General features: G+C 50.9%; 1 protein-coding gene across 1 annotated transcript in view; it reads left to right on the top strand.

Annotated features, from left to right (window-relative positions):
• Positions 1-599: 599 nt before the first annotated feature.
• The window catches only part of Gabbr2 (gamma-aminobutyric acid type B receptor subunit 2), a 324,986-nt gene continuing 308,727 nt past the window's right edge, over positions 600-16,858 (top strand). The window contains exon 1 of the mRNA XM_048337731.1: positions 600-932. Coding sequence (XP_048193688.1) covers positions 600-932 — 333 coding nt within the window. The remainder of the gene's footprint in view (positions 933-16,858) is intronic.

The following is a 16,858-nucleotide window of genomic DNA, read 5'->3' as shown; positions in this document are numbered from 1 at the left end:
CGGGCAGCGGCCGCGGGTGCAGCGAAGGCTCGGGGGGCGCGAGTGTGCGTGTGCCTGGAGGACTCTGCCCTCCCCGAGGCCGCCGCAGCGCCAGCGCCTCCCCTCCCCCGGCACGCACCGAGCCTCCCGCCGCCGCCACCGAGCAGCCTCGCCTTCGCCTCCCGCGTTTCCTGCCGCCCGCCCTCCCACGGCCGGGCTCCAGGGGCTACCGCCTCGCAGCTCCGGGCGGGAGAGCGGCTCGGAGCGCGCACGGGGGCGGGCGGAGGCAGCCCGGTGCGGGGCGGCCGCGCCGGGGAGAGGAGAGCACCGAGACGCCAGCCCCCCTCTCCGCGCTCGCTCGCTCGCTCCCTCGTTCCCCGCCTCCTGCACTCGGCGCGCTCGCTCCCACCCCTTCCCGGCGTGATTGATCCGTCACGGGCGCCGCCGCCGCCGCCGCCGCCGCGGCCGTTCTGAGCGAGCAAGAGCTCGAGCCCGAGCCGGAGCCGGGGCCCGAGCCGGCGCCATTGCGCGGGCGCCGCCGGGAGAGCTTGGCGCCGGGCGGCGGGCCGGGCCTGGCCATGCGGGCCGAGTGAGCCGGCGCCCGCAGCCCGCGGCGCGGCATGGCTTCCCCGCGGAGCTCCGGGCAGCCCGGGCCGCCGCCACCGCCGCCGCCGCCGCCGCCGCCGCCGCCCGCGCGCCTGCTGCCGCTCCTGCTGCTGTCGCTGCTGCTGCCGCTGGCGCCCGGGGCCTGGGGCTGGGCGCGGGGCGCCCCCCGGCCGCCGCCCAGCAGCCCTCCGCTCTCCATCATGGGCCTCATGCCGCTCACCAAGGAGGTGGCCAAGGGCAGCATCGGGCGCGGCGTGCTTCCCGCCGTGGAACTGGCCATCGAGCAGATCCGCAACGAGTCGCTCCTGCGCCCCTACTTCCTCGACCTGCGGCTCTACGACACCGAGGTGAGGGACCGTCCGGCGACCGCTGCCGTCGGGGCTCCGGGGGCGGGAGCGAGGGGAGAGTGCTGGGCAAGCTCTAGTCTTTGGCCGGAGCCGCGATGAACCCGCCTGTGCCTGCCGAGGGCACCGCGGGGTTGATACTCAGCGCTCACCCCTAGGGTCCTGCTGGGTTTGGCTAGCATAGCAGGTACCCAGATTTGAGGAGCATCATCTTTCTCAGGGAGTGTGTGTGTGTGTGTGTGTGTGTGTGTGTGTGTGTGTGTGTGTACACAGAAGCTTAGGGTCTCCTTTAACCAGCAAGGAAGTGGAGAAGGTGGACCCCAAAGGCCTGCTGCAGTGGTTGCCTCTGCCCAGGTGCCGCTCCAGGGGCTGCGAGGTGCCAGGTGGACAGGCGCACCGACTGGAAGCCGGGCCGGCTGAAACCGGCGGGGGCTGCGGGCCTGTCACAGCTCCCGCCAGGAAAGCCCAGACTCGATAGGTCCCGACGGCTCCGGGACCCGAGTGTCCGGAGCTCCTCATAGCGCTGGTTGTGCTGTGCGCGCCCGGAGCCAAGGAGCACACACAGCGCCTGCGGGCGTGGGGTCGCGGGCTCCGCCGCGCCGCTGCCCGGTTGTTCCGGGCGCTGCCCGTAGCCCCAGCGGCTGGAGGAGGAGGAGGACCCCATAGCCCCTGGGCTCGTTGCTCAGAGTGCCCTGGAAGGTCTGGACTTAGCGTGTTAGTGTCCGGGGCCGCGCCACCACCGTGGGCCGGTGGCTCTCAGGGCGCGCAGTTCATCCAAGTGCACACTAGAAGCGTCCTAGTCGCCGGAGTTCGGACTCAGAGCGCAACCGAGGGCTTCCCTCCCGGCCTTCTTCCTGGAGTCGAGTCTGAGAACCCAGAGCTTCCCATTGCGAAGTCCCTCCCCACGCCCATCGGTTTGGGTTTCTCCTGAAGCCTCAGACCGGCCCTCCTCTGCCCGCTGTGGAGCTGAGGTGCGTGGAGGAGGCCTTGGAGGGGCGATCGCCGGCCGCGCAAGGTCGGGTTCGCGAGTTTTTCCGGACTGCGGGAGCCTCTGAGCTGGTCCACCACGTCGGAGTCGCGGCCTGAAGGGGGCAGTGATTTCCCGTGCCGTGCGCCCCTTGGCGCCTCTTCCATTGCGCCAAGCACAGCCAAGGCGCTGGGCTTGACTCTTGCTTCCCCAGGCTCCCTGGCTGCCTCTACCGAAGCCCAGGTGCACAGTCCTCTGGGGAGGAGGGTCGCCCCGGGCTTGGTAGTTCAACCTGGGCTTCGCCTCTTCCTCAGACCCCTTTCCGTCCTTCTTTTTTATATCCCCCGGGGAAAGAACGGTATCTTGGTTGTATGTTATTCCCTGCCTCCCTAGCTTCACTGATGAACCAGTCTGTTCTGCTGTAAATAAAAGGTGAAGGAAACGGTGGCAGTTGGCAGTGGTGCCGGAAGGCTGTTGCCGGCGGCGGGGTGGGGAGAGACGGCCTCGGCCCCGGGAGGATGCCCGCTGGGTGGCTATACAGGGCTAACCGGCTGTGAAATCATTTCTGAATGCCATTCCTGTTGCCCTCGTCTCTGCCCTGAGCCCTTCAAGTTCTCTGGGGGCACTCGTCTGGCACACGTACTCGGAGAGCCATGCAATTACACCGAGGCATGTCCTCCTGGCACCTTTTCTGTGTTGTTGCTTCCATACATAATCTTTTGGAAGAGAGAGCCTGTTCTTAGGAGGCCAAAACGTTTGCAGACAGGGCAGCCCTGCTTGCATCACCACTAAATGATGCCAGCTGCAAAATGTTTCCACTATCAATTCCTGCCCTTCCCTAGGCTTCTGTGGGTGGTGGAGTGGAGGGGACTTGATCTCAGGGTGTGAGTTGAAGCTTTCATCTTTTATTTTTCAAGTGTGTCTTGATGACTTTCCAAGTGAGAAGTCAAGAGGATGAGGCAGACAGAGGCCCCTCAGTTTGTGGGAATATTTAGGAAACAATGGTAAATAGGGGTACAGGGGAGAGTTCCAGCATCAGCAAACAGTGAAGGTCTCTCTGGCCATTTGAAAGAGCTTGACCCAGGGCTTTGGGGGAGGTTGATCAGAGTTCAACACTCAGACACTGTTACCTTCCCCCCAGCTGACCTTGAGCTGGGTATCTAATCTCTGTAGCCTAGATATGCAGGTCTGAACAGTGTGGGGCTGTTTGTTATAAACCCTGCAGGGTGGCGATGGGAGGCTTCCAGCGTGATGCCTTGAGCAGACAGGCTCAGCCTCTGGTGCGCTGCCTGACATGCTGTAAGCTCTTGATAAATGATTCTACCTTCCCACTTTCCTGTGGATTCACCAGTAAGACCCCTGTGGCTTTAGATGGGATAAAACATGGTCACAGCTAAAATATGAAGCGTGCTTCTCTCGTTTACTTGTTTTTGAAATCTCCTGGAGAGTCGGGGAAGTTATCCCCAGAAAGGGGAATTTTGGATGACAATCAAATATATTATCTCTTGCCATGAGGTATCACATTTGGGAGAGTGCCCGGGTGATATAATTACTTATTGTTTTTGTCAAGTGACCTTGTCTTTAAAGTAGAGATGTTGTGTTTTTGTTTTGGCCAGAGACTCAGTCTGGGTCATTTGCAGCAAAATTCCACTGCCACCTGAAGGGTGTTTGTGGCTTGTTGGAGAATGTGTGGGTTTATTCTGGCTTATTCAGAGGGGCTGTGTTTGTGGATAGTGTGCACTGCCCAATCACTTGCCAGCCATGTCACTTATTGTCTGAGGACTTGAATGCAGGATGGATGTGGTGAGCAGATTTTTGCTGGCTTTGTTGCTGTTTGTTTTATTATTCAGTAGCATCAATGACCAATGGGAATGGGGAACTAGAATAGATCTGGGTCTACACAGCCTGCAAGAAGATGGATATTTAGTCAGGAAAGGGGTCACCTGGTCCCTGGGGATGGCCTGTCTCAGTAAAGGGTCCTCCCATGTGTATGTATCTAGGTTGAACCCTTTACTGTGATTAGAAAACCAACCGAACTTTCAAAGAACTCAATGCCACGTGTTTGTAAAAATGAAGTATGGCCATTGATCACCCATCTGTCAGAACCTCTGCTTTCCAGGTGCCACACAGATCACTTCAGCAAATACTTGTCTATGTATTCCAAGGAGGATGTGCATATATTGGAAACACAAGCCAGACACTGACATTATAAAAGAAAGTACCAGAACTCTATAAAAGCATGGAAATCAACTGTATCAAAGCAAAAATAATCATTGTTTTTTGTTTGTTTGTTTGTTTTCTGGTCCCCAGGCTTATACTCAAGGTCTGGGTGCTATTCCTGTGTTTCTTTTTGCTCAAGGCTATCATTCTGCCACTTGAGCCATAGGGCCACTTCTGGCATTTTTCTGAGTAGTTCATTGAAGGTAAGAGTCTCATGGACTTTCCTGCCTTTGCTGGCTTCAAACCATGATCCTCAGATCTCAGCCTCCTAAGTAGCTATGATTACAGGTGTGAGCTACCAGTGCCTGGCCAGTTATTTTATGTATTCATTTTGTTGTTTGTTGTAGAGTTTGAGCTCAGGGCATGAGTGCTGTCTTTGAGCCTCTTTGTGCTCAAGGCTAGTGCTCTACTACTTGAGCTATAGTGCCACTTCCATTTTTTGAGTGGTTAATTGGAGATAAGAGTCTCATGGGGAGTTTTCCACCCAGGGTGGTTTTGAACCTCAATCCTTAGAGCTCAGCCTCCTGAGTAGCTAGGATTACAGATGTAAGCCACTGGTGCCCCACTTTGTATTAACTTTTTTTACTCTAAGCTTCCCATCAGTTCAGGTAAAATGGAAAACTTGGTGGATTACATTACTTATGTGTTTGACTTAACAGCATCTGGAGGATGATTTCTTAAGAAATAAAAGTTTTGTAGAAGACTCTGAAATGTTTTCTGTGTGGCTGTTTCTCATTCTTTGGGAGTCAGTTGTATAAAATAATAACCAAGGAGTGAGTTTAAAAATAATGTTGGAAGCTGGGCACCAGTGGCTCATGCCTGCAATCCTAGCTACTCGGGAGGCTGAGATCTGAGGAGCGCAGTTCAAAGCCAGCCAGGGCAGGAAAGTCCGTGAGACTCTTATCTCCAATTAATCAACAGAAAACCGGAAGTGGCACTGTGGCTTAAAGTGGTAGAGCACTAGCCTTGAGCTGAAAGGCTCAGAGACAGTGTCCAGGCCTAGAGTTCAAGCCCCACGACTGACAAAAAATAATAATAATAATGTTGGGGGTTCTGATTTGATTGTTAATTTCAGTAAAATTGACAGTTATAGAAGAGCATGAAGAAAATAATTTCCCATAATCTACCTACACAAAAATAATTGCATATAGTAATTAGGATAATTTCCCAACTGTTGCTGGTGTTTACTATATCATGAGTTGAATTTTTATGCCAAGCACATTTTAATACTTTGTTTCATTCAGTTAATATTATATCCTGGGTATTATGTTCTCAAACCTTTTTTTGTAAAGAAGGTTTTTTAGTGCTATTCTATTGGCTGGGTCTGTACATGTTTAGTCGCTCCTATGATGTTAGATTTATGTTCCACTTGTTTTCCTTTTAGAATATAGTGTGATAGACGAAAGGAAAAGTTCAGGATGACAAAGGAGTACAGTCTAGGTATACAGCTCTCAGAAAGACCATCCTGATGTGGGACTCTACCTTAGAAAACCTAGAGCAAGCCCAGTGATTGATGAACATGCCCATTTTTTTCAACAATGTGGCCAAATACCTCTTCTCTTATCTATTGTGCACTAGTAGGGATCCAGACAACTGGAGGCTGAGGCTGAGCTTCTTTAGGGGGCTGAGCACAGCTCTGCAGGTGTTTGCTGCGCACATGCAGGAGCTACTGTGCTGCAGAAAGGTGTGAACCACAGCCCTGGCTTGAGAGAGACAATCAGTGAATAAAAACCAGGGCAAGGATGTACTCATCATTTTTAGTTCAGGATAGAAAATGAGAGTGGAGATGGTTGCATAATTCTGTGAATGTACTAAGAAAACCATGGATTCATACATCCTAGAAGAGTATGTGAATTATATCAACACAGCTGTTATTAAAATAAAAAAGATAGGGGCTGGGGATATAGCCTAGTGGCAAGAGTGCCTGCCTCGGATACACGAGGCCCTAGGTTCGATTCCCCAGCACCACATATACAGAAAAAACGGCCAGAAGCGGCGCTGTGGCTCAAGTGGCAGAGTGCTAGCCTTGAGCGGGAAGAAGCCAGGGACAGTGCTCAGGCCCTGAGTCCAAGGCCCAGGACTGGCCAAAAAAAAAAAAATAAAATAAAAAAGATAGCGTATGTGCACTATCTGTTAGGATCAGACTCACATCTTCTTTGTGGCTACAACTGTACCACCTAGCATGCTACTCAGCCCTTAGGAAGTGTACTGCTTACTTGTTGCAGAAATCCAGGTTATACAGGTTCATATCACCGAACAAGCTTGGAATGTGCTGTATTTGGGCATGGCTCCATCCAGAGACTCAAATAAGATCTTTAAAAATATCTCCCTCTCTGTGTCTTGGCTCTGATTTCTTGTCAGCTTCACTCTGGAGCAAGCTGTCCACGTGTGGTGGCACAGATGGCCTCTCCCAGCTAAAGGTTTGTACACTCCCAGCTTAGAAACTCCAGTAGGGAGAGGTTTCTTTCCCAACTGTTCTGGCAGAAGTCAAAGCTCAGATCTCATTGGCTTGAAGTGAGTCACATGTTCATTTCCAGCCAATCACCACCACTCACATGACACTGATGGGCCAGGATGGGGACATATGCCAGCATGTATGTTCCAGCCTTTGAGGGTAGAGGGAGGTGAGATCAGCCCCATTCAACCACATGAATACAGAGTAGAGACAGATGATGTCTGCAAAGGGCATTGATGCCAGGTGGCTCTTTCATGTTGGCAACAGTAGACATTTAGGACATGGTAGACAGGAGAAAGAGAAGAAGGGTACCAGGACATTTAGACAGAGTTCCTGGGAGAGGGAAGTCAAGGTAGGTCTGGAAGGATAAAGACAATGTAGATGTAGAAAGGCAAGAGCCATGGGAATGAGATCCTGACAATCCCCACTGAGAAGGGTTCTCAAGATTGAGGGGTGGAGGCAGCTAGGTGTGGGGTGTGCTTGATGTGCTTTTTACCTGAATTCAAGGCTTGTGGAAGGTTCAGCTTCAGGCTTAAGGTGCGTGGCCTTGAATATGTGTCAAGAGTGTTCAGCTATGAGAGCCTTGGGAGGGTTCTGAACTTGAACATGATGGAATGGAAGCAGATAGGAAGGTAGAGGCTGGAGGAAGCCATTGTACTATGTAGCCATAGGAAGAAGATGCTGGGGCCTGAGGAGCTGCAGAAGGGGCGCAGCGCTGCCATCAGGCATCATGGCGCTGCCATGGCCCTGCCATCAGGCAGGGACAGGGCTGGGAGAAGCAGCTGCATCATGGAATAAGATGCCTGGTGGCCCCCCTCTGCTCCTGCAGCACCTCCAGACCTCAGCATGAGCTCACCTGGACCCTGAAGGATGAACGCAGCCTCAGGGCCAGGATCCCTAGGTCAGTGCTATTTACCTGATTGGTGACCTCGGGCTCCTCAGTTTGCTCATTTTTCCATCTATAAAGTAGGACTAGTATACTAATGGCCTTACCATGCTTGGTATGCAGTGAGTATTTGCCACTCTTTTGTTACCATTGTTATATTGTATTATTTTTAAGTGGTTATACTTATGAGTTTCAATTCAACATAGCAGTTTCTGAGTACAATGTATTTACCATTGTTATTTTGTGCGATTGTGAGGCTTATTATGGGGACCACACAGGGTTGGCATGAGTAGGAGATAGAATGAATAGGGGAGCTCTGAACATAATGTCAATGTAAGGCAGTGTTATCAGTTATCTTGTGTTTGGTGTTGCATGGCAGAGAAGGGTACTGGGGACAGAGTATGTGAACACTGAGGTCTTCCTGTGTCTCCCCTCTAGGCTCTCCTGCTGTCTCCTGTCACAGCCACACTGATCTCTTCTCCCTTTAAGGCTTAGCTTCTTGATGGTATGGTCAGTCTTATTGGTGGGGCCCAGCCTGTGGTGGGGGTATGCACGAATGCTTGGTAAGGGGAGCCACAGGGAATCCATTTGTGAGCTAGCATCTCATGGGATGGTTTGCTTGGACCTCCTCCTTATTATCTTCATCTTCCCTATAGCAGAATGAAATTGGCTACCAAGTTGTTGGTGTCTTCTTCAGTTCTCACCAACACCAACTCCCAAGTTCCTCCAAATGAAGGCAAGGCCATTCTAGCTCCCACTGTTTCCTCAGCCCTGGATGGGTACCATATCTCTGCCCCTAAATACCTTTGAAAAGGAGATGAGAGAGGGAAATGGGTGGAACTAACTCACCAAGGGCCTGTTTAGTACTAGTATTGAGCTAAGCTTCATCTTTAATGGAGTCCTTGGTGTGTTTGGCCTTTCTTACTTCCTTATGGGCATGGGGAAACATTGGCTTCTGCATAGAGACCCGAGATCTTGGCAGGGAAAATCAGCAAGCTGGAAGTCTGAACCAGTGGTGCAGCCAGAGGTGGTAAGCAGGTATACAGAGTAGAGGTAGGCTTGTTGTTAGGGTAGCCTGAGCTATGCTGCATTAATGAACATCTTTCCATCTCTGTTGCCTAACACATGACATTTGTATTGGCTTACACAAAGTCCTGTGTATGTCTGAGGCCTTCCTGGGTGGATCTCCAGGTGGCAACATAGGGACACAGGAAGCTGCTTTCACATGGTTACCCTCTCACCTTTTGTCTTCTCTTCAAGATGGTGTGGTTAGGGAGGATCGCATGGGAAGGTACACTGGGTTCTAACCACTTTACTTGGAAGAGACATATGTCATCTTTGCTTTCACTTCATTGACCACAAGTAGTCACCTGGCTTCCAAGGGGGCAGAAAAGAGAGGAAGAGGTGATATTATGGACACTTGTCACTTTGGGTCTTTTAGGAAGAAGATGGCAAGATTGCCAGATTAGGGATGATGCCTGTGAAAGATGAGGGACTAAGTAGGCGAATCCCCAGACCATGTTGATCCTCTGATACCTGTGAACAGAGGGGGTGGGGATAGTAGAGTTAAGCCAGAGGAATTTCAGCCTGAGGGACAGCTCTTGGAAGTCTTATCCAGACTGACCAGGAGCTCTGCAGCAAAGCCTACCTATGGAAGGGAGTCTCCTGTTAGACCTGAGAGCAGCTCTAGTATCTATCCAGGGCAGTTGTCCCAAGCAGAAAGCTATCCCAGCCAACTGTATCTCTTCTTGTTAATTCTCTCTTTAAAGACAATGGAGCTCTATACCTAGATGGCTGCCCTGCACACTGCCTGTCCTGCTGCAGTGCCCTGAGACCACACATGCACACTGATGGAGACAGCTTCTACCAGGCATTGCATGAGGTTTGGGGATCCAGAGGATGAGAGGTAGCCTGGTCTTTGAGGAACTTCCTGTCCACCATGTAGTAAAGACAAATTGACACATGTACACGTGGTGCAAATCAGCCAGGAAGGCGTCAGTAGAGGCAGACTGGAAAGGCCTTCCCCCATCAGGCACCTGCTTGGCCATTCTCCATGTTGTCTAGGAGAGAGATGTAAGGAAATTCTTATGTCGTACATTTTCTGGGGGTTATTTACTTTGGTTCGAGGAAGGTGAGAAAACGAACTGGCATAGTTTGCCCAATGAGCAGCTGCATTACATCTGCTATTTTGTTTTCTTCTTCTCCTCTGTGGTTATGTAACAAGCAGCCAGGCTGCTGAGGCACCTTCCTCTCTGTACCTGGTTGTCTAAGGGAGGAGCAGGTGTGCCAGGCTGAAGATGTGAAACAGGGAGCCCTGCAGAAAGTCAGAAACCCACAGCAAGTCCTGGTGCAGTGAGTTGCTGAGCCTGTAGGGGAAGTCCTGGCATTCTCTGTGAGCTGCAGATCGGATAGAGGAGCTCAGTCCCATCCTCAGCACCAGGAGCATGGTACGGGTATGTCTGTGAGCCAGGCTCAGGGCAGGCACTCCATTGATATTTATCACACAAACAGATCTAAAAGCCTTGATTCCAAGCTCTCCTATTGTAAGAGGATTGAACTAATGGGTGTAGTTGTTACAAATGGAAGAATTGCTTTGTGTGCCAAGTCACATGGGGTGAACTTTATGTCCGCTCTTTATTCATCATTTGAGTGTCTTATTTGATACTGTGGAGGTGTGAAAGAGGAAAGGGTACTTGCTGGATGGCTTCTCTCTCTCTCTCTCATTCTTTTTTGTTGGTTGTAGGGCTTGAACTCAGGGCACTGTCCTTGAGCTTTCTGTGCTCAAGACTAGTGCTTTACCACTTTGAGCCACAGTTCCACTTCCAGGGTTTGTTTTACTTTTTGTGGTTAATTGGAGGTAAGAGTCTCATGGACTTTCCTGCCCATGATGGTTCTGAACTGTGATACTCATATCTCAGCATCCTGAGTAGCTAGGATTACAGGCACAAGCTACCAGTGCGCAGATATTTTGTGTGTGTGTGTGTGTATGTGTCAGGGCCTGGGTGCTCTCCCTTAGTGTTTTTGCTCAAGGCTACTGCTCAACCACTTGAGCCACAGCTCCACTTCTGGCTTTTAGGAAGTTAATTGGAGATACTGTCACAGATGTTCTTGCTAAGGCTGGCTTTGAACCACAATCATCTGATCTCAGCCTCTGGAGTAGCTGATTACAGGCACAAGCCATCAACTCCTGGTTGGATCTTTTAATAGTCTATTATGTGCAAAGCTGGTATCAGATTTCTCTTTCCTGACAAATAGGCATAGCATCCTCTGAGGAACAGCAGAAACCCAGAGAAGAAATACTTTCCAGAGCGTGTGAGGTATTTTGACTTGAGGAGGTCAGGTTATTGGAGCAATGTGCTAATAGAAAACATAAGAGCGAGGTTCCCATGTCCTACTCCCATTTCCAGAGGCCATGGAAGCTTGAAGGGGGTGGGACTGGGCTCTGGTCCTAGCATAGGAATGAAGCCAAACTATCTGTGAGTCAGGTCATCTAGTGGCATATGTGGGCAGTATGAATAAAGAGGTCCCCTGACACCCTCAAAGTAGCAAGACTTCTTCCAGGATCCCTGCTTCAGGACTGGAAGCATCCATTCTTAATCTCTTCCATGGTCTGTACTGACCCAGGAACTGGGAGAGCTCAGCCTCAAAGTGAGCACCGTCTCTCTGCTCCCCACCCCCAGATCCCCGGATGGTGCCAGAACAAGTGTGGACCCCAAATCAGATAACCAAATCTGTTAGAGTCATGAGTAAAGTAAGAGTGACTGGGTTTGGAGCTGGGATTTGCATCTGAAAATCCTTTCTTGCATGGGAGGTCTGAGCACTGTGACGCCTTTCTGGACTGACTAGGGGAAATCTTTTGCCAATTTTCCACTTTCCTGGTCTCCCTGAATACTCTGTGTTGCTGGAAGAATGAAGTGTCATTGTCATCTAGAAAATTAGTGGCATATCCATGGTGCAGAGTAAACGGAGTCATCTGTCTTCATCAGTGCCCACGGCGGCCGGCGGAAGCTGACCCCTTCTCCTGCCATTTGGCAAGGACCTCATCAGTCAATGTTCTGAGAGAATCTAGCCCAGGCAGGACTTTATGGAGTGAGGTATTATTGCTGCTCTTGTGGTGCGGGGTCAGGAGGGGGTACAGAGAAAATGATATTTTCACACTCTGTTCATGATCCACTTGACTTTGCTCAGAGGCAACAGATTTTTGAAAGCAACAGCCATACTTATAATAATCATCACTGTATTATCCAAATCGCTTTGTTTCGAGAACTACCCACTCAGGGATGCGTTTCTAAAAATGCCTAGCATGGTGGCAGCGATTTAACTGGCAGACAGGGACCTGGCTGCTTACTCAGGGGCAAAGCCCACAATAATGCTTCCATTGGCCCAGCTCAAAGAGTGACCTGACTTTGGTGAGAAGGACAAGTGATTCAGCTGTTACCGGGGCATCCACAGGGGGCAAGCAGACCCTCCTTGTAGGTCTCTGGGAATTGTAGAAATGTTGGGAAGTCTGTAGAAAGCTTCTGATGCCGTGGTCCTAAGCAAGGGACATGGGATGACTTAGTCGTAAGTGGGTCAGTAAAGGGAATGAGAATTGAGCAAGACCGACTCTCCTTGTCTGGCACTTGCCACCTGTCATGTCCATGTCAAGTGCTGCATGTGATTCCTTCATGTCATTTCTGCTGCAGTTTGGTGAGATCCATGCTTACAGACGAGGCTGAGAAAGGGCAGGTGATTTATTGAACATTATTGCTAACCACGTGGAGTGGAATAAGCCAGTGTCACCCAGTATCACACGGGGTCTTATGCTCTCAAGAGCCAGGACGGATATGGTGTTTTCCTGTGTGGCTTTCACCTGTTTGCTGCTCCCTCTCATTTAGCCCCACCCTCTTCTATTTCCCAGCCCACCCACTCTGCCACACCCCCAGCTTTGCAGGCTGGCAGGCAGGCAGGCAGGCAGGCTCTACTCACTTGGAGTCTTATCTGTCTACATTCCTGGTTCATACACATCTCTGACACCTAGAGAACCTGTCACTTGGGGAACTTGTCACCTCCTGTTGGGTTTACTTGGATGTCAATGTGCATCTCCTGTTAGACTCAGATCATCACTAGGGCAGCTGTGGGCCTCCCCTGTGTATCTGGAGTAACTTGGCTAAGCAACGGCTAAGCTAAGCTCTGGACATGTGATGGCTCCAGTGCCGGTGGATTAGAAAGAGCTGAGTCCTAGGTGTGTGGGGAAGTGGTCCAGGAGTCATTTTCATGTGGCATGAGAAGTGAGCTGGCTTCTGTCTGTTGTGTGTATCCCAGGGGTGGTACCCTGAGCAGTGATCCTCCCTGCTCATGCTGCACCACTGTTCTGAGGTTGGGAACAGTACTTTACCCATGGCCTTGGAGGCTTCTTGGGTATTATCCACTGCCAGTCATGCTGGGCATTCTCCCCCTCTTCCTCTGGGCTCAGCCATGTGGTCCTTTTTGCCTCTTGGTTCAGCTGCTCCTCCCCACCTCCCCTAATAGGGCCTTTGTACAAAGTGTTCCTATCTGGATGTTTTCTCCAACTTTCTTTTTGTTGTTGTTGCTGTTGTTGTTGGTTGTGAGGCTTGAACTCCGGGCCTGGGCACTGTCCCTGAGCTCTTCAGCTCAAAGCTAGTGCTCTACCAGTTGAACCACAGTTCCACTTCCATTTTTCTGAGTGGTTTATTGGAGATAAGAGCTTTTCACAGACTTTCCTGCCTGGGCTGGCTTTGAACCTTGATCCTTAGATCTCAGCCTCCTGAGTAGCTAGGATTACAGGCGTGAGCCACTGGCAACCAACTTTTTGCCAACTTTCTCCATCTTTTGATACTAGCTCAAGTGTGTTTTCTCTGTCCTCTTTCCATGGGAAAGATCCCATATCATGTTTTCTCTAAGAACTATGAGCTTTTCCTTTCCACCACTTGTCACACTTGCAATTTGACATTTTGGGCTGTTGAGTCAACATTGGTCTCTCCTTGTTCCTCCAAGAGACTGTGACCTCTGTGAGAGCAAGGACTGATGGGTTTGGGCTCCTTATAGTGTCCAGGCCAGTTCACCTTCTAGCACAGAGCAGGTGCTCAGTTAGTACTCTAGAATGAATGGAGACTGAAGGCTTCCTGAGGTGGTATCTAGGTGTTTGTAATGGTTTGCTTCTTTATGGGCTACGGGGAGAGAGCTGGGAAGTGTGCCAAAACATCTGTAGTAAGTCAACCTATGCATATATGCACTGAATGCTCTCTGAGCCTCAGTTTCCTTATCTGTGAAGTGGGGATTAAACTTTGTCTCAGAGAGTTGTTGTGAGGGTAGCAGGGAGCATTTGTGTAAAGCACCGAGCACCTGGGACCACATAGACCAGGCACTTACTCAATTTAGAATTATCACTGTATGCATATGAAGAAAACCCAGTACTGGGTTCTCATTTCGGTGAGGATAGTATATTTGAGGCCAACCCAGCGATCCACGTTTGAGCTGCATCAAATGGATTTTCTGGGATAAGGATTGTGGTTAAGTCCCCAACATCTTTGGGAAGACTTGAGGTGCCTCGAATAGTGAGCCCTCGGGGCTGGGCTTTTGTCCCTAGGGAAGTGGCTACAGCTCTCTTCTGTTACTGCTGGTTATTGTCAACCACCTCACCTGGCTGTGGGCTGGCCCATCCCAGTAGGACAGGTGAGTCATGTGATTTACACCTGCTGGATGCCAGCACCCAGCATGGAGCCTGCAGGTGCTTAGGGACACTTGTGTGTGAAGGAAGGTTTCTGTCTGGGCACCTACAAACTTGTTTGGCATGAGTAGCACTAAAAACACATTGTAAAAACAACACTTTGGGATAAAAATCACAACTGAACCTCCATGGGAAGAATGTGACAGGCATCTGTGAGGAATGGAACGCTCTAATTGAGCCTTGGGTTTGAAGGTGCAAGAATGTTCTGGCACCCTGGGTGAGGAAGACTACTTCCCTTTAGGCTTTAGAGATGAATCTTTTAGCCAGAGGTAGGCGATTCAGTGGACGGAGCTCTAGGCAGGACATGCTTTGTAGTGGATGACCTTGACCTAAGCATTGGACCACTCTGCACCCTAGTTTTACCATCCATATACAAGGGAAGTAACAAGGCCTTCCCTACTTCTTCGTCAAATTCTTGTAGAGCTCGATGAGAGGGAGAGAGAGAAAAGAAGGAGGGAAAGGAGGCAGGTAGAAAGAGATTGATTAATGTAAAAGGGCTTAAAAAGCTGTGAAGGAGTATAGATATAAGCTATGCCTGAAACTATACACAAAGAGTAATTAATTCTGGGTTGTTCTCTCAGGATCACTGGATATTTCCAATAACATCTTTATAAAGACACAGAGAGGCCCACCACGTGAGTGATTCACTTAGCCTCTCAATAAAGGAGGACACAGTATTAGATTTTAACACTCTGGAAGCCGTGACACAGGGCTCTGAGGTCTGGAGACCCTAGCAGGCTGCTCTACAGAAGCATCTAGAGAAAGAGACAGATGACACATCCTCCTGTCACCTGCCAGATGTCTTTAGCAGTCACCTTTGGCAGGCATCAGGCCCACACTGATCCATAGCCAGATATGAGAACAAAGGACACAGAGCCAGCATGTGGTGGCATGAGAGTTAGTAAGGCTGTCTGCTGTAAAGCAGCAGTTTGGTCCAGGCCAGCACTGGTTGAGATCCAGCCCTTAGTCATGGGTTGGGCACATACTGTTGGGTTTGGTAACTGGGTAAGAGCCTGATACAGCAGCTAGGAAATTATGCAGGTTGGTCCAGTTCATGGCAGTCCAGGAGAGGGTGAATCAAAAGTTTTTGATCTATGTATCTATGTATGTGTGTATGTATGTATCTATCCAGAAAGAGCTTTGACTTGCCCTGCCGATGTGAAATATTTGGTGGAGACCTCCAACTTTGGGACCAGGGAATATAGAAATGACAAGCCTGATTTGAAAGGTTTTAGGATACCAAGTGCCAGCTCAGAAGATAAAGGGTATGCTCTCCTATAAACCCTGCACTTTTAGGTCATCAGCGTAGCTTTGCCCTTGATGTGTCAACTCCAGCCTTGTAGCTATGCTGTGTGGCAGGCAAAGTGACAGGTCCCTCTGAGCCCCTTCTGTGTTCAGGGCCCCATCCCGGTACTGTCAGGTGTGCCTTCAAGAACAGCAAGGTATCCTGGGAAGAGCCTGCTTCTGAGCTAGATGCCTGGAAGCGATGCTTAGTCTTACACACACCATGGCCTCCAGCCTCTCACCCTGTTGGGCTGTAAATTGCTGGGCTTATCTCTATCCCTCCCCAACAAGTGGGGAGGGGTCCTGGGCTTATCTATCTTCTCTGCGGGGGATCCATACTCACTCTCTCACACCCCACCGCCCGGTAGGATATCGACGCGGGAGTGGGGACCCGGATTAGCCTCGGGATGCGTGTGGGTGCGAGACTCCCAGACTCGCCAGCCCAAGGAAGACACGAGCACGTGAAGTCTTGGAGATGTCTCTGGGACAGTTCTAATTTATTCAGATGAGAAACCACAAAGATATACCCCAGAGGCGGGCACAGGGAAGGGGAGAAAGGATTGGCCCCGAGGGGTGCCCATCAAGTGATGTCAGGGGACCTCCCTTGGGGGCGGAGGCCCAGCCCCCCAAGATGGGCCCCTGGGGGACCCCTCCATTACACACGTGCTCGCCCCAGGAGCAGGGCTTCTCTTCCTGTTAAAGGCAGGAAAGGGAGGGACAGGCCAAGGTCAGCTGTGGCCTCTTAAAGGCACAGCTGACCCCAACATCACCCCACCTGAGAAAGGCCTGACAACAGGCAAGTTAAGTTGTTTGGAGGACTAAGAAGATGGGCCTGACATCTAGTGGGTGCTCAGCAGAGACAAGGAGGTGGACTACTCAGCTGGGATGGGTCATACTTCTGTTTGGGGGTGAGATGGGGTGGGAAGTTGTAAAATGAGCCTCTGAGAGTAGCGGGTAGGCTCTGGTTTCTAAACTTAACATGGTATGGCACAAATGCAAAGCTAGGTCCTGGGAGGAGGGAGTCACTGGAACAAGGCCAAGGCTCTGGTCTGCCTGTATACTCTCATGACATTCCAGAAGACCTTCCTTGCAGCTGTGGGGCTGCAGAGGAACAAGACACACCGTGTCTGGGGTCCTCAGGGAGGAACAGATGTGTGAAGTCCTTAGGATATGTCTACAGTGTGACACTGCCCTGCATCAGACCCCGGGTTGCTGTGTGGCCAGGGTGTGGGTGAGCCAGCAAGGTTGATGAAGCGGGGGGGGGGGGGGTGGTGGCTGCTGCTGGAGTCTCAGATCCCACTTGGAAAGATGGTATGCCAAGAATGGTGGCTGTATGCATCAGTGCTGACAGCAAGTGCTCAACGCAGAGAGCCAAAGCCTTTCATCC

Source organism: Perognathus longimembris, chromosome 1 (genome assembly GCF_023159225.1).
Source record: "Perognathus longimembris pacificus isolate PPM17 chromosome 1, ASM2315922v1, whole genome shotgun sequence".
NCBI lineage: Eukaryota > Metazoa > Chordata > Mammalia > Rodentia > Heteromyidae > Perognathus > Perognathus longimembris.
Note: the sequence above shows the minus strand (reverse complement) of the source record. Positions and strands in the feature narration are given on the sequence as shown.